Source organism: Elephas maximus, chromosome 16 (assembly GCF_024166365.1).
Source record: "Elephas maximus indicus isolate mEleMax1 chromosome 16, mEleMax1 primary haplotype, whole genome shotgun sequence".
In the NCBI taxonomy this organism is placed as follows: Eukaryota; Metazoa; Chordata; class Mammalia; order Proboscidea; family Elephantidae; genus Elephas; species Elephas maximus.
The window spans coordinates 14082426-14104324 of NC_064834.1; the positions used below are offsets into that span (position 1 = coordinate 14082426).

The following is a 21899-nucleotide window of genomic DNA, read 5'->3' on the forward strand; positions in this document are numbered from 1 at the left end:
TTTTTTAAAGTTACAATACTGGTATGGCTGTTTTAAAAGTCCTTGTCTTTTTACAGATAATATACTGAAGTACTTATAAATATGAGAATATGATGTCTGTGTATTTGCTTTAATATAATCTGGGAAAGGGTAGTGGTTGGGGCACAAATGAAATAGGATCGACCATGATTTGGTAATTGTTGAAGCTGAACAGAAAGGGCACACGCGTGTGCACTTTACTAGGTTGAACTACAAGAAGTTGTGTTTATTTTTTTTTTAAACTGTGGCAAAAATATATATAACAAAACATTTGCCAGTTCAACAGTTTTTGCATACATGTGTAATTCAGTGATGTTGATTGTGTTCCCATTACCCTTTTCCATATTATTCCACCACCATACACAGAACTCTGCGCGCTGAGCAATGGTTCCTACCCCCCGCCCCCTTCTACCACTAATAAGGTTTGGTCTCTGTACGTTTGCTTATTTTATATAAGTAGGATCATATAATATTTGTCATTTTGTGACTGACTCATTACACTCGGCGTAATGTTTTCAGAGTTCATCCATGCCCTAGTGTGTATCAGGACTTCGTTTCTCTTTATGGCTGTGTAATACTGCATCGAATGTATACACAAAATTGCCATTTTTGTAGGTCAAAATGGTTGGATTTCCTCAATGTCATGTAGTTCAGCTTAATCTGTTCTCTCTACTTTTAAATATGTTTGAAATGTTCTGTAATACAGAAGTTAAATAAACAAAAATGCAAAATGCAAACAGTCATAAAGATATTTAAAATACAATTGGAAATTTAAACTCTGACACATTTAGAGCTGACACAGTTATAACACATTAAGAGACTGTTGCTAACTTTTAAAAGTATAATAATGATATGGTTATATTTTTAGAAGAGTCTGTTAACTAAAAAAAGCCCTTATCTTTTAGAGAAACATACTGAAGCATATATTAAGTTAAAATGATACAGTGCTAGGGATTTGCTTCAAAATAATCCACTAAGGTAGCTGGGAGTGAGAGTACTGAAAAAACAAAATGTGGCCATGAATTGGTAATTTTTGTAGCTGGATGATGGGTTCATGAAGTTTGTTATACTATCTTTACTTTAGAATAAGTCTGAAATTTTCCATAATCAAAGGCTTGAAAAAAAAGAAAGCCAGAGTTTAGTCTGGGTTTGTGTGACTCCAGAATGTTGACTCTTACCCAGTATACCTACCATTGTTTCCCATAATGTGTTTCTGTCACCATACAAGGGGACTTCTGTGGTACCTGGAAAGCATTTTTCATTCTAATAATTCTGAATTCATTTTAACATTACCTTCTATTTATGACAAGAAAACTACTGCAAGTTTTTCATTTATGGAAGTGATATAATACATACTTTTAAAATATGTTCAAGCAAAAAATTGACTTAAAAGAAAAATATTCCATAAATAATACTACTGGTAGTATTCAGATACAATAAAAATTGTATGGGTATGAGGAGAATGAAGTGTGAGCTTTAAGTATGCTATCCTGACCCCATTGGTGCAAATGGTGAAATGGTGAAATAAAGAAGCATTTTGTCAGCTTTGCTTATATCCATAACATCTACATTTGAATGCCTCCAGACTCTTTTGAAAGAAGGTGTGTTTTGTATAAAATCCTATAGCTATGTATATCTTCAAAGGCTTCAACTCTTGTAAGGAATTACAGAGGAGATTTTTTGTTGTTACAGAATGTCATACCCAGGCTATCCCCCCTCAGGCTACCCACCTTTCCCTGGATATCCTGTAAGTATCACCACTTATAATACTCAAATAGCACACTTCCTTGGAATGGTTGCTGTGAAGAACTATCCCATGACAAATCTTACAGGTAATGCTAGAGCAGGGGTCAGACACTGAAATGCCCAGAGGGACCGAGTAGAATAAGTGAGTGAAGGTGGGCATTGTGGGCCAACTGGAGCACCCTCGCCTCATTTGGGGAAAGCCAGGGGCCACCCTGCTCTAACCAGGCGTGGCCACGCAGGGAGGCAGACTTGGTGTTGCTAGATATTCCAGTTCTTCAAGTAAAGCCAGCAATCTGGATTTTATGTGAAATTGTGCAAATTTTTAAGATTGGAAATTAGAAAAAATGTTAAATGCTGTATGGGCCGTCAAACATGTCTATAAGCTCAGTCTGTCCCATGAGTCACCGTTTTTAACCTTTGTGTTAGAAAATTAAAAAAAAAATTCAAAGGGCTTAGAGATCATAAATTCCAGTAGATGAATGGGCCTGGATTTGTGGTTCTATGATTTTTAGTATTTGGAGTACATTTTATAAATACTGTTAAAGTTCCAACTTGCTACTGTCTGTTCTACTATGAGGACCAAACTCATAGCTGAGACATAAGTAAGAATTATTTATTTCAGTTTTACACTTAGCAGTTTATAGGGCTGCTTTCTGCCCCTAGGAGAATAGAAGTAAAGTCCTAAGTAGGTTAATGATAGTGTGTGTATCTGGATGTAAAGAGAATATGTAGCTCTCCTGAATTTATCATATGAGAGATTAGACTTACGAATATGTTCCACAGCCCCCATGTTCTAAATTGTACTTTGTGGCAACCATTTCAGTCAGGGTAGACAACCCCAAATTCTCAGTCAGTTGTGTGTCAGTGTCGTGTAAGGTGGGAGGACGCTTGTTCCACACAGCCTTTCAGGTTCCCAGGCTCTTTCCATGTATTGGCTCTACCATCCTCTATCTGTTGCTGTCAAGTCGATGCCAACTCATAGCGACCCTGTAGGACAGAGGAGAACTGCCCCATAGAGTTTCCAAGGAGCGCCTTATGGATTCGAACTGCCAGCCTTTTGGTTAGCAGCTGTAGTTCTTAACCACTACGCCACCAGGGTTTCCTACCACCCTCTAGGTTCTTAGAATCCTGCACTGAACCCTCTGCTTCCGGCTGGCATATGGAGGAAAAGAGAAAGAGATCATAAAGATTTGGGCAGAAGGTCTTTTATGGGTCAGACTGAAAGTTGTATAGTTCAATTCTGTCTACATTTATTCACCAGTCATGTGGCCCTACCTGTATAGGGGTCTGGGCAGTGTAATTTAGCTTTGTGCCCAGGGCAGAAAGTGTTTAGTGAACACATAGCAAGTGTTGCTGCATTTAGACATTATCAGGTCTGAGCTGAGGTCCAGAAATAGTCAGTTGCCCAAAATGTCACATTCAGTATTTGCTTTTTTTTTTTTTTCCCTACTATGCTGCAATTCCAGGTGTGTTGCAAGAGAGCTATGAATTCCTCTCTTTAGGGTAGAGAGGAAGATCTTTTTCATACTTCCAGATGCCAGGAGAATAAAGGAACTAATGCGCTTAGTTTGTTGTCTTGAAGCCTTGACGTTTGGAAGAAACTTGGTTCTTACTCCCAAATAGAGAAACTGAGGCCTTTTGCCTGACCAGGTAGAATTAATTTTAACCACGTTCTGTCAAACAAGTGTTCTGACAAACTAGTATACTGATAAACAGTGATAAACAGTTATATTTCTGTGTTCATTTTTTTAAGATAGGTCATATTTCTCTCTATAGGTCATATTTCTCTATGATCACATTCATTTGAAAATTTTTCTGATTTTCAGCCTGCAGGTCAGGAGTCCTCATTTCCCCCTCCGGGTCAGTATCCTTATCCTAGCGGCTTTCCTCCAATGGGAGGAGGTGCCTACCCACCAGCACCAAGTGGTGGCTACCCAGGAGCTGGAGGCTACCCTGCCCCTGGAGGTTATCCAGCTCCTGGAGGTTATCCTGGTGCCCCCCAGCCAGGAGGAGCCCCATCCTATCCTGGAGGTGAGTTCTGGGACTCAGAATCAATGACGACAGGTGTTGCTGTAGCACTTTTCTCTTCTCCACTTTATCCTTTTCATTCCTGCTTGTTGTGTATGAAGTCACAGTTGCCCTTAGCTTATTCTCTACCTTTGACCGTAGTGACCCTGCTGGGATTTAGAGAGAAAGATTCTCCAGGAACACGAAAGCTGAGAGCAGTGTCAAAAAATCTGTGGTGAAGGGGTTTGGAATTAATCTCACGGTAATAAAGAATCAGTATATAATACTTGGCTTGATTATTTGTAATCCTAAGAACTGATTAAGATATGTCAGTATCTAGTTAGTATGACTATGACCTTTAGGACAGCTTTGTCCAAAGGTAAAAAGAACTTACTGATTTTGTGTTGTAAGTTAGTAAGGAAGATGAATAAAGTAAAAAGAAAAAAATTTTTTTACGGGAGGAATTGGTGAGAAGTTGAATTTAGACTACTGTTACCATAGCATTACTACCAAAAAAAACCAAACCCACTGCCGTCGAGTCGATTCCGACTCAGCGACCCTATAGGACAGAGTAGACCTGCCCCATAGAGTTTCTAAGGAGCACCTGGTGGATTCGAACTGCAGACCTTTTGGTTAGCAGCCATAGCACTTAACCACTACACCACCAGGGTTTCCATAGCATTACTAAGATTTTTTTTTCCTGTTAATAGTAAATATTTTCTTAAAGTTTTCTCTGAAATCTCAAGAACTGTCACTAAAGTTTATTTAACCATTCTTTCTCTCTGGTTCCGCCAGGCCAAGGATTTGGAGCCCCACCAGGTGGAGCAGGCTTTTCTGGCTATCCACAGCCACCATCACAGTCTTATGGAGGTAGCCCGGCACAGGTTCCAATGCCAGGTAGGTACTAGCTATCCAGAGAAACACAATACCATATTTTGAATTTTTCAGTTGTCACTGAGTGAACTTAGTTTGTATTTGGGAGTCTCTAGTAAACATTTATACTAAGTACTATTGTTGTTGTTGGTTGCTGTTAAGCTGATTCCAGCTGGTAGCGACCCCATGTATGCAGAAGAGAACTGCTCCATAGGGTTTTGAAGGCTGTGACCTTTTGGAAGCAGATCACAAGGCCTGAGGTACTGTGGGCGGGTTCAAACTGCCAACCATTGAGCTAGTAGTCGAGCGCTTAATGATTTGCGCCACCCAGGGGCTCCTTACTAAGTACTACTATAAAAAATTTCAAATATATGGTTTTGTAAAATGTATTAATTTGATGGTAGGCTTACGCAGAAAGATGGAGATAAGGACTCACTTCTTCCTATTAAAAAAAATCCACCCCCAAACCAAAAGCAAAACCATCTGTGATGTCTCTCCCCACTCCTACACCACCAGTGAAACAATCCCCAGGACTCTGTCCTGACATCTTTAACACAGGGAATCAGAATTTAATCTGCTTCAGGTGTCGAAAAAAAGTGTTATTTGTTAGGATCTTCACATAGGACATGGAGTATTACGAGCATGGTCTTCTGACTAAATTGGTTTTAGATTCAGTAAATTATAAAATTACATTAAAAAATTATCCTAGGGAATAACATAGTGTGAATGTTGTCATATGTTCCCATATTCATAATAATCAATGCTGTTTTAAAAAATTATGTAAGACCTGTGTGATTTTTTTTTTTTTTTTTTTTAAACATGTAGGTGGCTTTCCTGGAGGACAGATGCCTCCTCAGTATCCTGGAGGACAAGCTCCTTTCCCCACTCAGGTATTTTTTCTCTCACCTTTTAAGTGTAGCCTGGGTAACTGGATAATGCTGACGCTGGAGGTACCCACGAAGTAGAGGAGATGGTCTGTCACAATAGCTTAAGAATTTAATCTCTGCTTCTGATAGACTCCATGCTCTGTTTGGTCCATCTGCTTTAAGTAGCAGGTCCTCACAGGTAATGATGCTGGTAACTTTTTCATAGATTCACCTGGGCTCTTGGCATTGGTTTTAGTTCTTTTTTCTCTTTTCTCATCCCCCCTGGCAATTAGGACTATAAACTTGGGTGACTGTGTGGTTGATATTTCTAGCAGTATTTTATGAAGGGTGGTTTTCTCGTCCATTTTTACCTTCGTAACTTTGCACTCTTCTTTCAGATCAATACAGAATCCTTTCCTTCCTATCCTGTTTTCTCTCCTGTTTCTTGGGATTATAGCAGTGAAGTGAGTAAGGTTTTCTAATGTTCACTAATCACTAGGTTCCCTGTATGTACCTTCATTTGTTTCTGATTTCTCATGTACTTGTCTCTCACCGTTTCCTAGAGGGCTCAACTATATCTCTTTTATATTTATGTCCCTGTAGTGCCTGATAAAGGAGCCTGGTGGTGCAGTGGTTAAAGAGCTCGGCTGCCAACCGAAAGGAGCAGCCATGGGAGAAAGATCTGGCAGTATGCTCCTGTAAAGATTTACAGCCTCAGAAACCCTATAGGGCAGCTCTATTCTGTCCTATAGGGTCACTATGAGTTGGAATCGACTTGACAGCAGTGGGTTTATTGGTTTTAGTGCCTATGGGCTTTAAACATGGTGGCCAATTAGTGTCCATTGAACTGATTTCTCAGTAGCCCCAGATGGTTCCCCGTATATTAAATCTTTGTCTCATCTCTGTACAGCACCTTTTTTTAACACTAAATTTCATTCTTTAATTGCTTCGTTAATTCTATTTTGTCTTGTGCAAATTACTAGGAATATAAACAGTACACTCTTATGCTTACCTTTGTCCTGATTTTCTCATTGGTTTCCATACTGTATATTAATGATGATTTGGCATTTTCAGGCATGTTTTGGGCTTGGGAAGGATAAGGATTATAATAGTAGCAGCAATTGTTTTTAGCTTACTCTCCTCGTTTGAGGAATTTGAGCTCCAGAGCGGTTAAGAAACTTGTCCAAGGTCATACAGCTAGTGAAAGACAAAGTGGAGATTAGCTCCTACCTCCCTGACTCCATGACCAGTGGTCTCTGTTACATGATGCTGCTTTTCCAGTACAGTAAGTGATATTCCTGCAAAGCACATAGTAAATTGTTTTCAATCCTTTTTTTATTGTTAAAGTTAATGATATTGTAAATCTGTGGCCATTTGAATCATTTTTGGTGTGAGAATAGTTTGAGCATGCATATAATTTAATTTAGAGACATCATTTTATGGCTCAATATAGAAGATTTTTAAACATAGCACACTGAAAGTAAAATACATATACATATATATGTAACTTATTTTGTATAACAGTTACCATTTTAAGATAGAATTAAAACCAACAGTGGAAGTTAACAGAACAGTAGATTTTGGAAGGGCTTTTAGATGGAAGTGGAATAGGCTACTTAGTGAGGGATGAGCTCCTCGTAACTGAAAGTCCTCAGGTAGCGGTTGGTTGATTGTGTGTGTGTGTGTGTGTGTGTGTGTGTGTGTGTGTGTGTGAAGAAAATTCCTGTCTTAGGTGGGCAGCTGGGCTAGGTAACCTCTCTTAATTGATTCAGATCTCTTAATTCTAGCACAGTGTTTTTAGCAGGAAAGTTGGCATCGAATGGGAATCAAAGGGTGGAACTTCTGGTGGCAGGATAGAATGGGACTTTGCTGTCTTGAGAAATCCCCCCAGTTAGAGTTCTGACCTCATGAACAAGAGCCCTGACTTCTTTGCCTTCATTATAAGTCCTGGATGGTGTGGTGATTTGGAAGATTCACTTTCAACTAGACAGCCAACAGACAGTAAATCACGTTTTCCCCATAGATGAAAAATGGATTTTTTTTTTTAAGAAAGAAGATGACAAAAAAATGAGAATCATTAAACAGTACATGATGAGTTAGTTTCACTTGCTCTCTAGTTCAGTGTGTTATAAACCAAGCTCTGCCCTGCTTAAGATTTAATGTCTGGTTACAGCAAAGGAAACTTTCTTGGTTTCTTGATACTTTAAGGCTCATATGTTGAAAAATATATATGTTGTTGTTGTGTGCTGTGGAGTCAATTCCGACTCATAGCGAACTTATATGACAGAGTAGAACTACCCCATAAGGTTTCCTAGGCTGTAATCTTTTTTTTTTTTAATGTGCTTTAAGTGAAAGTTTATAGCTCAAGTTAGTTTCTCATACAAAAATTTGTACACACATTGTTACGTTACCCTAGTTGCTCTCCTATAATGTGACGGCACACTCCTCCTTTCTACCCCAGGTTTCCTGTGTTCCTTCAGTCAGCTCCTGTCCCTTTTGCCTTCTCATCTTGCCTCTGGTCAGGATCTGCCCATTTAGTCTCATGTATCTGCTTGAACTAAGAAGCATACTCTTCATGAGTATCATTTTATGTTTTATATCCCAGTCTAACCTTTTTCTGAAGAGTTGCCTTTGGGGGGAATGGTTTTAGTTCTGGGTTAACAGAGAGTCTGGGGCCATATCTTCCAGGGTTCCTCTAGTCTCAGTCAGACCATTAAGTCTGGTTTTTTTACGTGAGTTTGAGTTCTGTACCCCACTTTTCTCCTGCTCCGTCAGGGACTCCCTTTTGTGTTCCCTGTCAGAGTGGTCATTGGTGGTAGCTAGGTGCCATCTAGTTCTTCTGGTCTCAGGCTGATGGAGTCTCTGGTTTATGTGGCCCTTTCTGTCTCTTGGGCTAATATTTTCCTTGTGTCTTTGGTATTCTTCATTCTCCTTTGCTCCAGGTGGGTTGGGATCAACTGATGTATCTTAGATGGCCACTTGCAAGTTTTTAAGACCCCAGACGCCACTCACCAAAGTAGGATGCAGAACATTTTCTTAATAAACTTTGTTATCTATGCTGTAAACTTTACAGGAGCAGATCGCCAGGTCTTTTCTCTGGTGGAGCCACTGGTGGGTTCGAACCGCAGACCTTTTGGTTAGGAGCCAAGTGCATTAACTATTGTACTACCAGGGCTCCAGAAAAAATATATATATACCTGAGTATTTCCTACAAGGGGAGTAATTTTAATTTTTTCTTAAAAACCACTGTATGACTGTTCCTAGTTATAATTCTGCTTATATTTCTGGCTCAGAAACTGGTGGAAGATGTTTGTTAAGCATTATTGGTAGAAACTAAGGTTAGGGTAAGAGTACGTATTGGGGAGGGGGGATTATTGACCATAAAAATATTTTCTTGAAAAGCTGCTGAAAGATGTCTTTTCCTTTTGTCCCTCCAGTTACTTTACCCCGCCACAAGTACTTGCATATTGCTATATTCAGTGGGTATAACTTTAAATAGTTTCAGTGGCCTAAACAGCAATTGAATAATTTTATACTTTGAAATAATACTGATTACATGTAGAAATGATGGTATCTTGGATATACGTAATAAAGTAAAATACATTATTAAAAAAAAAAAAGTGGTGGGATAACGTCTCATTCTTCTAAGCCCTGGCTTGAATATTTTAAGAGAACTGTGGCATCGTTGCATAGCTTTTAACTGAAAATAGTTAAAATTTTTTAACTTTTAATTTTGAAACAATTTCAAACTTAAGAAAAAGTTGCAAAAATAGTACGAAAAATTCATGTATATGCTTCATTCAGATTCCTCAAATGTTGACCCCTGACATAAAGACATACAATTGTCAAAATCAGGAATTAACAGTGATAAAATACTGTTAACCAGTGTACAGACCTTATTCAGATTTCACCAGTCGTCCCACTAATGTCCTCCTTCTGGCTCAGAATCCAATCCAAGGATCAAAGGTTGCATTTGTAGTCGTGTCTCTTAAGTCTCCTGTCACCTGAGACAACTCCTTGGTCTTCGTCATTCAGAACGTTGACACTTCAGAAGAGTACTACCAATTACATTGTAGAATATCCCTGAACTCGGGTTTGTCTGATGTTACCTCATGATTAAATTCAGATTCACCTTTTTGGCAAGAATACCACAGAAATGATGCTGTGTCCTAGTGTATCGTATCAGGAACAACTTATCATCAGTTTATTCTATTACTGGGGATAATTGATTTTGAGCTCTTGGTTAAGGTGGTGTTTGTCATCCACTATAAAGTTACAAACCCTGCAGATATCTAGTTTCTCCTCATACTTTTGCCCTCTAATTTTAGCATCCATTTATGATTCTTGCCTGAAAAAATTACTACTGTATTTGCCAAATAGCAATTTTCTGTTTCCACATAGATTTGTATTTTAAAAATACAGTCCCTGTCTTGTTTTCTGGTTTGTTTCCTTATAAAATAGATGAAGAATGTTGTACCTCCCAGAATTGTCAATCATCATTTTATTTTGCACTTCCCTTATTTATAAAATGTTTTATTTTGTGTCTAATAATCAGGGCCCCATATAGGAAGTGAAGAGATATTACCAAGATTATATTGCTTGACCGAAACGTAGTTGAGCAGCTCACGTTCTGCATCACTAAGCCATTATTATAATCTGTCTTTAAATCTAACACGGCCACTCATCTCATACTATCCAGGGATCAATCTCCTTTCCCCTGTTCTACCAAAAAGGAAACCAAGGCACAAGAAGATTTTTACTTTAATTTCAGAAGCTTGACCATCTTCTCCCGTTAAAGTTTGGTGCCTGGCTATCTGTTGGCAGGAGAGAAATCTGTCCTGAAGGAGGATAGGTCTTTCCTGACTGTTCCAGAATGGGCCCTATTATGAGTCGAGATCGACTCGAGGGCAATGGGTAATAAAATGCTCTGAGGCTGTGGTGGTGCAGTGGTGGAATTCTTACCTCTGTGGGAGACCTGGGTCCGATTCACAGCCAGTGTATCTCACGCCCCAGTGAGTGGAGGTTTGTTGATGCTGAACAGGTTTCAGCAGAGTTTCCAGACTAAGACAGACTAGGAAGAAAGACCTGGTGATTTACTTCCAAAAATTGGCCAATGAAACCCTGTGGATCACAACGGTGAATTCCCATCATACATGGGGTCATCATGAGTTGGGGGCCAATTCAGTGGCTGCTAACAACAATAAAATTTTCATATCCTTACTCTAAAGCCCAAACACTGGCCTCCTTGCCTAAGAGGGATGTCTCAGGAAGCCTTAAATTGACTTCTTGTCAGCAGAGAATCCTGACTTTAATTTTATGCCTCGTGTTTCAGCCTGCTGCGATGACTCAGGGCACTCAAGGAACAATCCAGCCGGCTTCCAACTTTGATGCCATGAGAGATGCAGAAATTCTCCGAAAAGCAATGAAGGGTTTTGGTAAGAAAACAGATTTTTGTCTAATAACTTTAAAGTAGCTGATTCTAATGTAGAAACCCTGGTGGCATAGTGGTTAAGAGCTATGGCTGCTAACCAAAAGGTCGGCAATTCAAATCCACCAGGTGCTCCTTGGAAGCCCCATAGGCAGTTCTACTCTGTCCTATGGGGTCACTATGAGTGAGAATCGACTTGGCGGCAGTGGCTTTGGTTTTCCTGGTTTGATTCTAATGTAAAGATAAATCTTATGTCATAAACTAGTTTGTCAGCCTGTGTGCGAATACCTCAATTGGATATGGCACATACTGACTTACAAGCATTCTAAGAAATCGCTGAAGGAGCACCCAGCAGATTCCGTCCTTACTTAAACGTGTGGCTCTTCCAGGGACAGACGAGCAGGCAATCATCGATGTTGTGGCCAGCCGTTCCAATGATCAAAGGCAGCAAATTAAAGCAGCTTTTAAGACCATGTATGGCAAGGTATGTTTTGTTTTTTCTTTTCTGGAGTGAGCATGAACAGTGACCCGTGAACTCCACATTCATGTCAGACTAGATACTGTCTGTGTACCTGTGGTACAAAGTAGTGACAGCTAGACTTCAGAGACCTCACGAGCAATGTATTTACTTTTTTTCTTTTAAAAGCCTTAATTCTAGAGTAGTCCTTGATCTCACAGTCATACTTGGCATCTTGTTTGTGACAGATATTCAGTAGAAGGTAGACTGTTATTATGATCTTGATCAAGAGCTTGATATTCATCATTGATTCCCAGCATTCTCCTTACAGTGGGATTCAGAGCTTTCATAATACAGCCTCTGCTTGTTCCTGGGCCTCAGCATCACCTTCCCCTTGTCTCCCTCCCTCTACACATATTCTGAAGTACCGTTATGCGGGACTTCGCCATTCCTTGCATATGCTGTGGTCTTCCATACCTCTGTGCTTTGTATATGTCATTCTTGTGGCCTAGAATACCTCCTCTTCTTTATCTGCTTGGCAGATTGCTTCAAGATTCAGCTTAAATATCAGCTATTCTCTGAAGTTTCTTACAATGCTCTGGGCAGAATTTAGCTGTTGCTTCCACTGATCCCATAGCACTTTGTAAAAACCTCTGGCAACACTAACCTCACTCACCGCCTGCCTCTCAAAACTGTGAGCTCTGCGAGGGCAAACTGTGTTATAGTCATCTTCGTGTTTATAGCACCAAGTGCAGGAACAGGAACAAGTAGCCACTAAAAAAAATTTGTTGAATAAATCAGTGTATAAATTCAGCAAGATTTATGGCTAAGAAGTACCATTTCTTCTCAAATATAAAGGGAAATTCTGGGCAGCATTGGTTTGCCATGTAGATAGGAATCCTAAAAATTCCCAGATGTCCTCTGGATCCAGTTAATGTTTCTTAGAATGGGGGTCGAGGCTCGGCCTTTGCCTCTGCCCAGCCCAGATCCACTCGTTTAGTCTTAGGGTTGCTTATGCCACACAAACCCTAGACTCACTTCTCTCACAAAGGGATTTTTCAGTATTGTCAATTTTGAATTGACAATCTTGAATTTTCTCATGTATTGCTTTAGAATGAAAACTAAATTCACAGCCTACTTTCCTTTCCCCCAGCCACTCTTCTCTTGACTTCTCATTAATCAGTAAAATACTGTTCTTCTAGTCTGCTGTGGAGTCATCTTTGGTTCCACTTCCTTCTTTATCAGTCAGTCAGTCAGTCAGTCAATATTTATTCAGCGCCTATTGATGCCAGGCACCGCCTTGTCCTAGCAGCCAGTTATTTACTATGTTTGTTGACCTAATCTGTAAAATTACTCTTTAAAGTTGTCTTTTATCTCCTTTTTGCCCCAGTTTCCATTGCTCAAGTCTAGGTCTTTATTCTTATCTAAATATTCGAATAGCCTCTAAGTTCTCCTCTGTAGCCTCTTTGGCATCGTAGACCATCCAGTGTATTATTGCTGCATTAATGCCATTTTCTTGTATAAAAGTTTTCAGTGGTTCCTTCCAGCAAGTCTTGTTTCTTAAGCTTAACATCCAAGGTAATAACCCAAGCATATACTTACAACTTTATCTTACTAATTTAGATAAACCTCCCCCCGACCCCAACAAAATTGGTCTTCTTGTTGTTCCCAATGAACAAGCTTTGCTGAACTAGTGGTTCTCAACCCTAGGTGAGCATCAGAGTCTTCTGTGATATTTAAAAACATGCACACAGAATCTCTGAGTCTTAGTTTTGGGTGTTGATATTTTTTAAAAAGCTCCACAGATGATTTTAATGCAATGGCTAAGACTGGGAACCCCTTCTCTGTTCCTTATTTGTATTTTTGCTTCTTGTCTAAAATACCTTTCTTCTGCTTTTCTGCCTGTGAGTTTTTATATACTCTTCAAGACCTGGACTCAAAGTTTCTGTGAGCTCTTTAGCCCCCTCTAAGCTTTTTCTGTTTCAGCTTTATTTCTGTGCTGCTTATCTGGTGCTATTATACAGGTTGCTTTATATAATCTCTTTTTAGATGTTTATCTTTTCAATAAGACGATGCTGGTTTATTCAACCTCATAGAACGTAAAACAATTGTATGTATTAAGTAAATATCCATTTATCATTTTGGTGCTTTGAATTATTCTTTGTTTCATGTGTCTCTTGTCTTAGTACCTGTACAGAGGTAGAACTACAGTAAGAATTTATTAAGTGTTTATTGATAGAGTGAGTAAAATATATCTCCTTATTTAAATATACATATTTACTTGTTTCTGAGCATTTAAGTTTCCAGTTTAGGTTTTCATATAGCAATTCCATTTTTCCTTAAAATATTTAAGCAACAAAAAAAATTTTTAAGCAACAAAATTTGATAGGCAAATATACTTATTTGTAATTAAACAGGATTTAATCAAAGATCTCAAATCAGAGTTAAGTGGAAACATGGAAGAACTGATCCTTGCCCTGTTCATGCCAAGCACGTATTATGATGCCTGGAGCTTACGGAATGCAATGAAGGTACTATACATCATTTACTTTGACTGTTTTATCCAATTTCACATGTAAAACTCTACAAATTATGGCTGTTTTGAACTTACAGTGATAGTTAAATCAATGCCTTATTTCATATCATCTGGATATATAGAGCTTTTTGGTTCTGGAGACCAAAGAAATATTTGATGGAATGTAAGATTTAATTAGTTTCAGAGGTTTTGCTTTTCTTATGTATAATTCTTCCATCCTTAATTTCCTGTAGGGAGCAGGAACTCAGGAACGGGTACTGATTGAGATTTTGTGCACAAGAACAAATCAGGAAATCCGAGAAATTGTCAGATGTTATGGATCAGAATTTGGACGAGACCTTGAAAAGGACATTAGGTCAGATACATCAGGGCATTTTGAACGTTTACTTGTATCCATGTGCCAGGTGAGTATAGCATGCATGTTTATGTCTTGGCGGAGGGAACATTCTTTACTCCGTATTGCCAGTGAGCATTCTTTAGTCCTTTTACTATTTAGCTCCCTTGGAATCTTGCTGTCTCTAAGAGTAACAACACAGAATCTGAAATAGAGAGTCCTTTATAGTCATTATTGAGTTTATTTCTGCAGATCCGGCTTTCATAAAGAACCAGAAATTAACTTCTTAAGGTTGTATGGAATCAGAAATCAAGTCGAGGCTCTGTGGCTAAATGGCGATGAATCTGTACTTTTAAGCTTCTCATTAGACTTAGTACTGCCAGGTGAGTTTGCCCACCCACTGAGGATATGCTGGACTGCCATGGAAGTGCTAGGGAAGGTGAGAGCTGTGTGAGGAGAACCAGAAATGCCAAAAAATGTTTCAGGGTTTATAGTGATGTTGGGTTAGCACCTTCCTTATTCTGATCCCCAGATGTGCTGGAGAAGTGGTAGGGGGGTACTCCAAATAGGGTATGTGAAGCCATATTAGAAACACACTTGGAATGAGATGATAATGAGTATTTTTTGAAAGAGCTGATGCAAAAGACTAGAATGCTGATTCACTATCAGGAGTTACTAGCTGTTCTGATAGTACACAAGCTTGGTCAGTCTTGAGGAATCTCGGAGTAGAGGAAGGGCTCTTAAGAGTGAAGGGAGCCCCGAAACTGTTGCCCTGAGATAATTTTTAACCTTAAACCAGAAATATCCCTGAAGTCTTCTTAAAAGCAAGCAGTAGTTTAGCTTAACTAGAAAAGAGTGTCTGCCTTGAGCATTATGCTCTTTTAAGAGCTATCTATCTGGGATCAAATCGACAACAGCAACTCAAAAAATTAGATGGAAACCTTAGCGGCCAGTAAGTTCATGTCAATAGGGGAGGAACAACTCAAAAGGAGGCTGAGAATGTCTGCACAACTCGAAGAATGTAATCAATATCACTGAACTGTACATGTAGAAACTTGAATTGGTGTATGTTTTTCTATGTATATTCTCAACAACTATAATAAATTATTTTAAAAAAGTAAAGGGAAGTAGTTGCAGAAAGAATAGTGTGGGGAAGTATGTGGATGTGAAAGTGAGAAAAGTAAGCAAGTGGGCTGAAGGAAATTAAATTTACCTACAACAGAGCAATAGGAGAGGAGTCAGTTAAGATTAGAAAAGAAGAACCAGAAGAAGAAAAAAGCAGGAACAGAGATTTAATGCTCAAAGATGATTTTTAAAACCTCACACAGGGTGCTGAGTTTTCTTTATTCAGGGTTCAAAGCCTGGCCAGTTTAAGAAGCAAAGGGACCTCTTCCAGGGAGTGAGCAGAGCGGTGGCCTTCTAGGAAAATGGGACTCTGTGATGTGTTTGAACCTAAAGGCAATAGTCTGGGAAGTTTTTCCTGAGTACCTTTTCCTGTGCTGTACTCAGTCACCCATTTATAAAATGGCTGTACCTTGTGCCTAGTGCTCTTTACTTGAGAAGACAGTTCCCTACCTTCAAGGAACACCTCTCCACTTTGTTCCTCAGACATAGCACTGAGACTCTAGGGGGCAACTTTTTCTTTGTTTAGGCTTTTGTTTCCATTTTTGAGAGAATTCAACTGACTGTTATAAAATTGAATTGTGTCCCCCAAAAATGTGTGTCAACTTGGCTAGTCCACTATTCCCAGTATTGTGTGATTGTCCACTGTTTTGTTATATGATTTTGTTATCTGATGCGACTTTCCTATGTGTTGTATATCCTACCTTTATGATGTTAATGAGGTGGGATTATCAGGAGTTATGTTAATGAGGCAGGACTCAGTCTACAAGATTAGGTTGTGTTTTAATCCAGTCTCTTTTGAGATATAAAAAAGAAAAGTGGGCAGAGAGACATGGGGACCGCATACCGCCAAGAAATAACAGCCAGGAGAACAGCTCATCCTTTGGATCTGGGGTTCCTTCCCTGAGAAGCTCTTCGACTGGGGAAGATTGATGACAAGGACCTTCTCCCAGAGCCAACAGAGAGATAAAGCCTTCCCCTGGAGGTGGCACCCTGAATTGGGACTTCCAGCCTCCTAGACTGTGAGAGAATGAATTTCTCTTTGTTAAAGCCATCCACGTGTGGTATTTCTGTTATAGGAGCACTGGATAACTAAGCCATCATCTAAGCTTAAACTCTTGTTTAGGCCTGTGGCTTCCTCCCTCCTTCCTTCCTTCTCTCCCAGGAAAGATTTTGATATGCAAATTGGCACAGTCTAGCGAAACTTGAGTTATTTATAGCTTCTTCTAAAAAGCTCATGTGTCTTTTTTTTTGCTTAGATACTAAGATTATACTTGGACAAAGAAAAGGAAGTTCAGTGAAGCCCCATATTACATCCTCCCTCCCTAGACTTAAATTCCTTGATGTCAAGAGACCTTGTCTCTGTGTCCCCACCACCTAGCATGGTGTCTGGCACAAGTAAGTGCTGAACACCTTTTAGTTGCATAAATGAATACAAAATGGAACTCAGTACAAAGCGTATTGACCTTAAATCCCAGGTAAGGAGTGTTATAGAGGGGCACCGGTGGCTTAGTGGTTAGAATTCTCCCCTTCCATGTGGGAGATCAGTTTGATTCCCAGCCAGCGCACCTCACGTGCAGCCACCACCCATCTGTCAGTGGAGGCTTGTGTTGCTGTGATGATGAACAGGTTTCAGCAGAGCTGCAGGCCAAGAGGAATAGGAAGAAAAAAAAAAAAAAGAAAGACCTAGTTATTTACGAAAATCAGCCAGTGAAACCCTACGGACCAGGACCATCCGATTCTGTTATGCACGGAGTTGCCATGAGTCAGTCACCGAGTCAGCAGCGGCTAACAACAAGGAGAATTCTTCATTTTAGTAGTTTATATCCTCTATGATGTAGCATCAGACCTTGTCAAACTTCAAGAGGAGGGAAGAGAATCAAGATCAGCTCAAAGCAGATTCCTGTGAGGTAGAGGTCCATTCTCCAACCTTTTTACCAATTCTGACACCAGCCGTCCTCCCCAAGGCACTCTCTACTTTTCTTCTGGGTTCGATAATTCATTGCAGTGGCCTCACAGAACTCACAGACCATACTCAAAGTTATGGGTTTATTAGGGAAGTAACAGGTTATAATCCAGGATCAGGATCAACCTGGAAGTAACAAGATACAGGATACAGTTCAGCAATCAAGACAACTTCCAACCAAGACAACGCAGCTTCTTTTCAGCCTCTGTCACCAGACACTGCTCAGGCAAATGTTACAGCTCTTTTCGCTCCGCCATCAAGTGCCCAGAGGCACCCCACTTCACAAGCAAGCCCTCCTGGCTAAAGGCACTCAGCTCTAGCTCTCTTGCCCCACAGGTCGATGAGCCCACAGCAGCCGTGTCATGCTGGTCTCCTGGTTCTCGCCACTCGTACCATCTTGTGTCGTCTCCTAGGTCTAGGAGGTTCTTAGCACTGGGACTCCAGGCCCAAAGGACATGCTCTGATCCTGGCTCTTCTTGATGATAGTGAGGTCCCCCCCCGCCCCGCCCAAAACCTCTGTGGGATTAGCCCTTTTATAAGCCTACTTCTCCCACCAAGACCACAAATTAACCAATTTCCTTGGTGAACCACAGTCACCTAATTTGCATAGTTAGTGTCCAATCCTGCATGGGTTTTGTGTACCTTATTTGCATAGTAAACTGTCCAATCTCTTTACAAGATTGTAGCCAGCACATCATCCCCAGGGCCAGAAAGGCCATATATAAAGAGAAACCCTTTGCACTGCACCCTAGTAGAGGTTTGTTTTTGTTTTTTAATGGAAACCTTTTCCGGTTTAATTTAGTTCTCAAAACCCTGAAAATTTTTCACTTTAACATGACTTCATTAAACCATGAGCATGGATCATAAAGTCCAAAGATGACAGTGTAATAGAGCTCTAGTTAGACTTTATGTATTTAACCTTTAATAATTTATGTCTTTAAATTTAAAAGTGATTTTTTTTTTTATATTACTTATGGAGCCCTGGTGGCACAGTGGTTGAGAGCTTGGCTGCTAACCAAAAGGTCGGCAGTTTGAATCCACCAGCTGCTCCTTGGAAGCAGTTCTGTTCTATCCTATAGGGTTGCTATGAGTCGGAATCGACTTTATGGATTTTAGTTTTTTATTGCTTATTGTTGTCTCTGGATTTTTTTTTTTTTTTTTGTAGTCTCTAAACTTTAAAAAAGAATAGAACTTCTATTGTTTTTTTCCAATTCCTACCTTCCTCTTTTGCAGGGAAATCGTGATGAGAACCAGAATGTAAACCATCAAATGGCTCAGGAAGATGCTCAACGTCTCTATCAAGCTGGTGAGGGGAGACTAGGGACAGATGAATCTTGCTTTAACATGATTCTTGCCACAAGAAGCTTTCCTCAGCTGAAAGCTACCGTAGAGGCTTATTCCAGGGTATGAGCTGTTGTTTTGAAGATTTGGCCCCTGTTTTAAGATGTGCAAATATTTTAATCCCTTTAATTTTTTATTGCAGATGGCTAATCGAGATTTGCTGAGCAGTATTAGCCGTGAGTTTTCTGGATATGTTGAAAGTGGTTTGAAGGCTATTGGTAAGATACTTTTATGTTTTGCTTTATTTTCTTTTTAAATGAGTAGGGCTTTTGAATAGTTGTTCCCATTAAGTGATAGTAATTAATATAGCTTTCCTGGAATCTTCTTAGGCAGAGGTTGAGCTAATTCTGTGTTTTTAGATGCAATTCCCGATGAATGGTTGGTGGTGTGATCAAATAGGGCTATTTTGGGGTTAATTGGCCTTAATTTTGTATGCCCCCCTTGAGGACTATGCAAGAATATAGTGTAGATTGTACCTTTTCCTTTAAGAAATGAATGGAAGAGCCCCCAGGACTACAAGCTCCACCATGCAAAGAGTCGCTTTGAGCCCAAAAAACACTTGTCAAGTACTCAGCCCAGTGAAACTCTTTTGCCTTTTGAAATTATAAAACAATTTCTGGTGTCCTGATATTCAGATGTCTAATGAAATGGAAATTTCATTTCTCTGGATAATATTGAGCTAAGGAGAGTAATATTAGCAACAGAATGTCTTAAAATATTATGATAGTAATTATGGCTAAAGTAATTGTAAAAACAGCATGAGGGCAGTGTCTGACCTCCTCTAACTTCACAAGAGGAAAGGAGAATCAAGCAAGGCTGATTCCTATGAGGTGGAGGTCAGACATTCCTCCTCTCCCCACCATCTTTACCAACTCTGACACCAACCGTCCCTCCTGCAGCACTCTACCGGGTTCTATAATTCATTGCAGTGGCCACGCAGAACTCACAGACCATACTCATGATTATAGGGTTTATTAGGGAAGTAACAGGTTACAATTCAGGCTCAGGAGCACTCAAGGATAGAGTTCTTCCCAGCCGTGCTTGCAGGTGTGCCCCTCCCTGGTTCTAGGCCAATGGCCATAGGCACCCAGCTTTCTCTCTCTGTGGGCCAGGAAGCCCACCGCACCATCTTCTGCTGCCGGGTCTCTCCTGCCACTGCTTCTCGGCGTCTTCAGGGTTACAGCTTGCTGTCTGTCTCCTGGGTCCAGGAGCTTCTCAGCACAGGGATCCTGGGTCCAAAGGACATGCTAACTGCTGGCTGTTCTTCCGTGGTGGTAGTGGGAGCTTCTTTTTCCTACCTCTAGGGTGGCTCATTTTCAGCTCAGTGGGATAGCAAAACTGACCGATCCGTTTGATAGGCCACAGTTATGCTATCACACAGTCCTGCCCAGTCACTTGGGTGGGAGTTAAAAGACCACGGCTAGAAAGGCCACACAGAAGCGATCCATCATACCACAGTAATAATGTAGAATTAGTACATCTCTACCATCTGAAGGAAGAAACTTGACTAAGTGAATTTCCCTATACACAAAAAGTGTCAGATTTCTGAGCATCATTCTCAGACCTTTGCTCAAATCTGCTTTTTCTCTTAGAGTTTATCTCATATTCAGCTCTTATCAAATTATATAGTTGACTTCTAGAATTCAGGTTTCTGTCGATATTCCTTTAAATAGGCTGTTACAGGGGCACTGTTGTTAAAGATTTTCTCCTTTAAGGGGTAATGTAAAGAAGTCACTGCAGTTGTGGAGAGAACATGGGATTAATTGGCCAGAGGCAGTCTTCTAGAATTGAGGGTAGCTTGTCTGATGGAGCTAGAAAGAAGAATGGGTGCTGAGAAAAATCAAGGGGGAGAACATCTCCAACTCACCTCAGATTTCTGACATGATTACATAGAAAATAACCGAAATGGGCCAGAAGTGATAAATGAAGCTGGAGCTTGGGCTCGTCTGTCGAGTCATGATTCCGTGTCTGAAACAGCTCTCACTTACAGTGCAGTGTGCCCTGAACCGCCCTGCCTTCTTTGCTGAGAGGCTCTACTATTCTATGAAAGGCGCTGGCACAGATGACTCTACCCTGGTCAGGATCGTGGTCACTCGAAGCGAGGTGAGGCTTTCTCTTTGGTCTGGTTTTACTCGATTCTCAGTGTTGATTACTTAAACGTTCCTCAGGTGGTTGTCAGTTCCTGAGGAGTGGTGTTGAGAAGGAGCTCTCTTTGGCCCTGCTGGTAGAGATAGTATAAAGCACAGCATTCACTTTCCCTGTGCTGTGATCGCGGCCCGCATGGTGAAGCAGACCACCATGCCTCGGTGAAGGAAATACCAAGAGATTTTCCTACTTGAGAAGGTCTGTGGAGAAAACTGGTTTATGGGAAGGTGGAAGACATTTATCTTTTGATACTCATTTTGCTTATATAAAAAGCTGTGTAAAAGACTTAGGCATATTAATCCTGCTGGATATCAAAGACTTGAAATTTATAATTATTAATTATAAAGAGTTTTTAAAAAATTACCTATTATCTCTTTACCTAAAAATAGCCTCAAATGTTTTTTGAATAGTAAGTGAAGCTCGTACCATCTTTATCCAATATTTTTGCAGAGCAGTGGACTAGACCTTCATTGGGGCATGCTAGCACTGGTATGAATGCCACCTATAATTTTTTTTTTCTCTGCTTTGATTATAATTAGGACCCTTTCACTATTAAAGAATAATTGTAATAAATACCAGTTTTCTTTGTGGCAACTTTTTTCTAACCTCAGAAACTTCATCTCTTGTGCAGATTGACCTTGTACAAATAAAACAGATGTTCTGTCAGATGTATCAGAAGACCCTGGGCACAGCGATTGCCAGTGACACCAGTGGAGATTACCGGAGGCTTCTTCTGGCCATTGTGGGCCAGTAAGAGGAGTTTTTTAATGAATGGATTTTCTATCCAGAGTTTATCCTTCAAAGCAGTGATTGGCCTGCACGTAGCCGTATCCACCATTACCTAACCAAAAGAGCTTTTTATGAAGGACTGTGTCAGGGTAATGTGCGTGGTTTGCACATGTTGTTATTGCCTTAATTCTGATGTTATTTTTTCTCTGTGTACAATCAGTGTAAAGCCGTATCACAATGGTGTAGTAACGCATTGTTGGTAAAGCATAATCCCTACTGCTCTTATTCTAATCAGGATGTCAAATTGAATAAAAATCACAACAATCTCTAA

General features: G+C 40.1%; 1 protein-coding gene across 1 annotated transcript in view; it reads left to right on the plus strand.

Moving 5' to 3' along the window:
• Positions 1 to 21899, plus strand: part of ANXA7 (annexin A7) — a 31803-nt gene extending 9904 nt beyond the window's left edge. The window contains exons 2-13 of the mRNA XM_049855191.1: positions 1711 to 1765; positions 3591 to 3795; positions 4567 to 4668; positions 5470 to 5534; positions 10843 to 10945; positions 11328 to 11422; positions 13813 to 13926; positions 14165 to 14335; positions 18587 to 18757; positions 18837 to 18912; positions 20685 to 20797; positions 21471 to 21899. Of these exons, the coding sequence (XP_049711148.1) occupies positions 1712 to 1765; positions 3591 to 3795; positions 4567 to 4668; positions 5470 to 5534; positions 10843 to 10945; positions 11328 to 11422; positions 13813 to 13926; positions 14165 to 14335; positions 18587 to 18757; positions 18837 to 18912; positions 20685 to 20797; positions 21471 to 21593 (1392 nt within the window). The 5' untranslated portion in view covers position 1711 and the 3' untranslated portion in view covers positions 21594 to 21899. The remainder of the gene's footprint in view (positions 1 to 1710; positions 1766 to 3590; positions 3796 to 4566; positions 4669 to 5469; positions 5535 to 10842; positions 10946 to 11327; positions 11423 to 13812; positions 13927 to 14164; positions 14336 to 18586; positions 18758 to 18836; positions 18913 to 20684; positions 20798 to 21470) is intronic.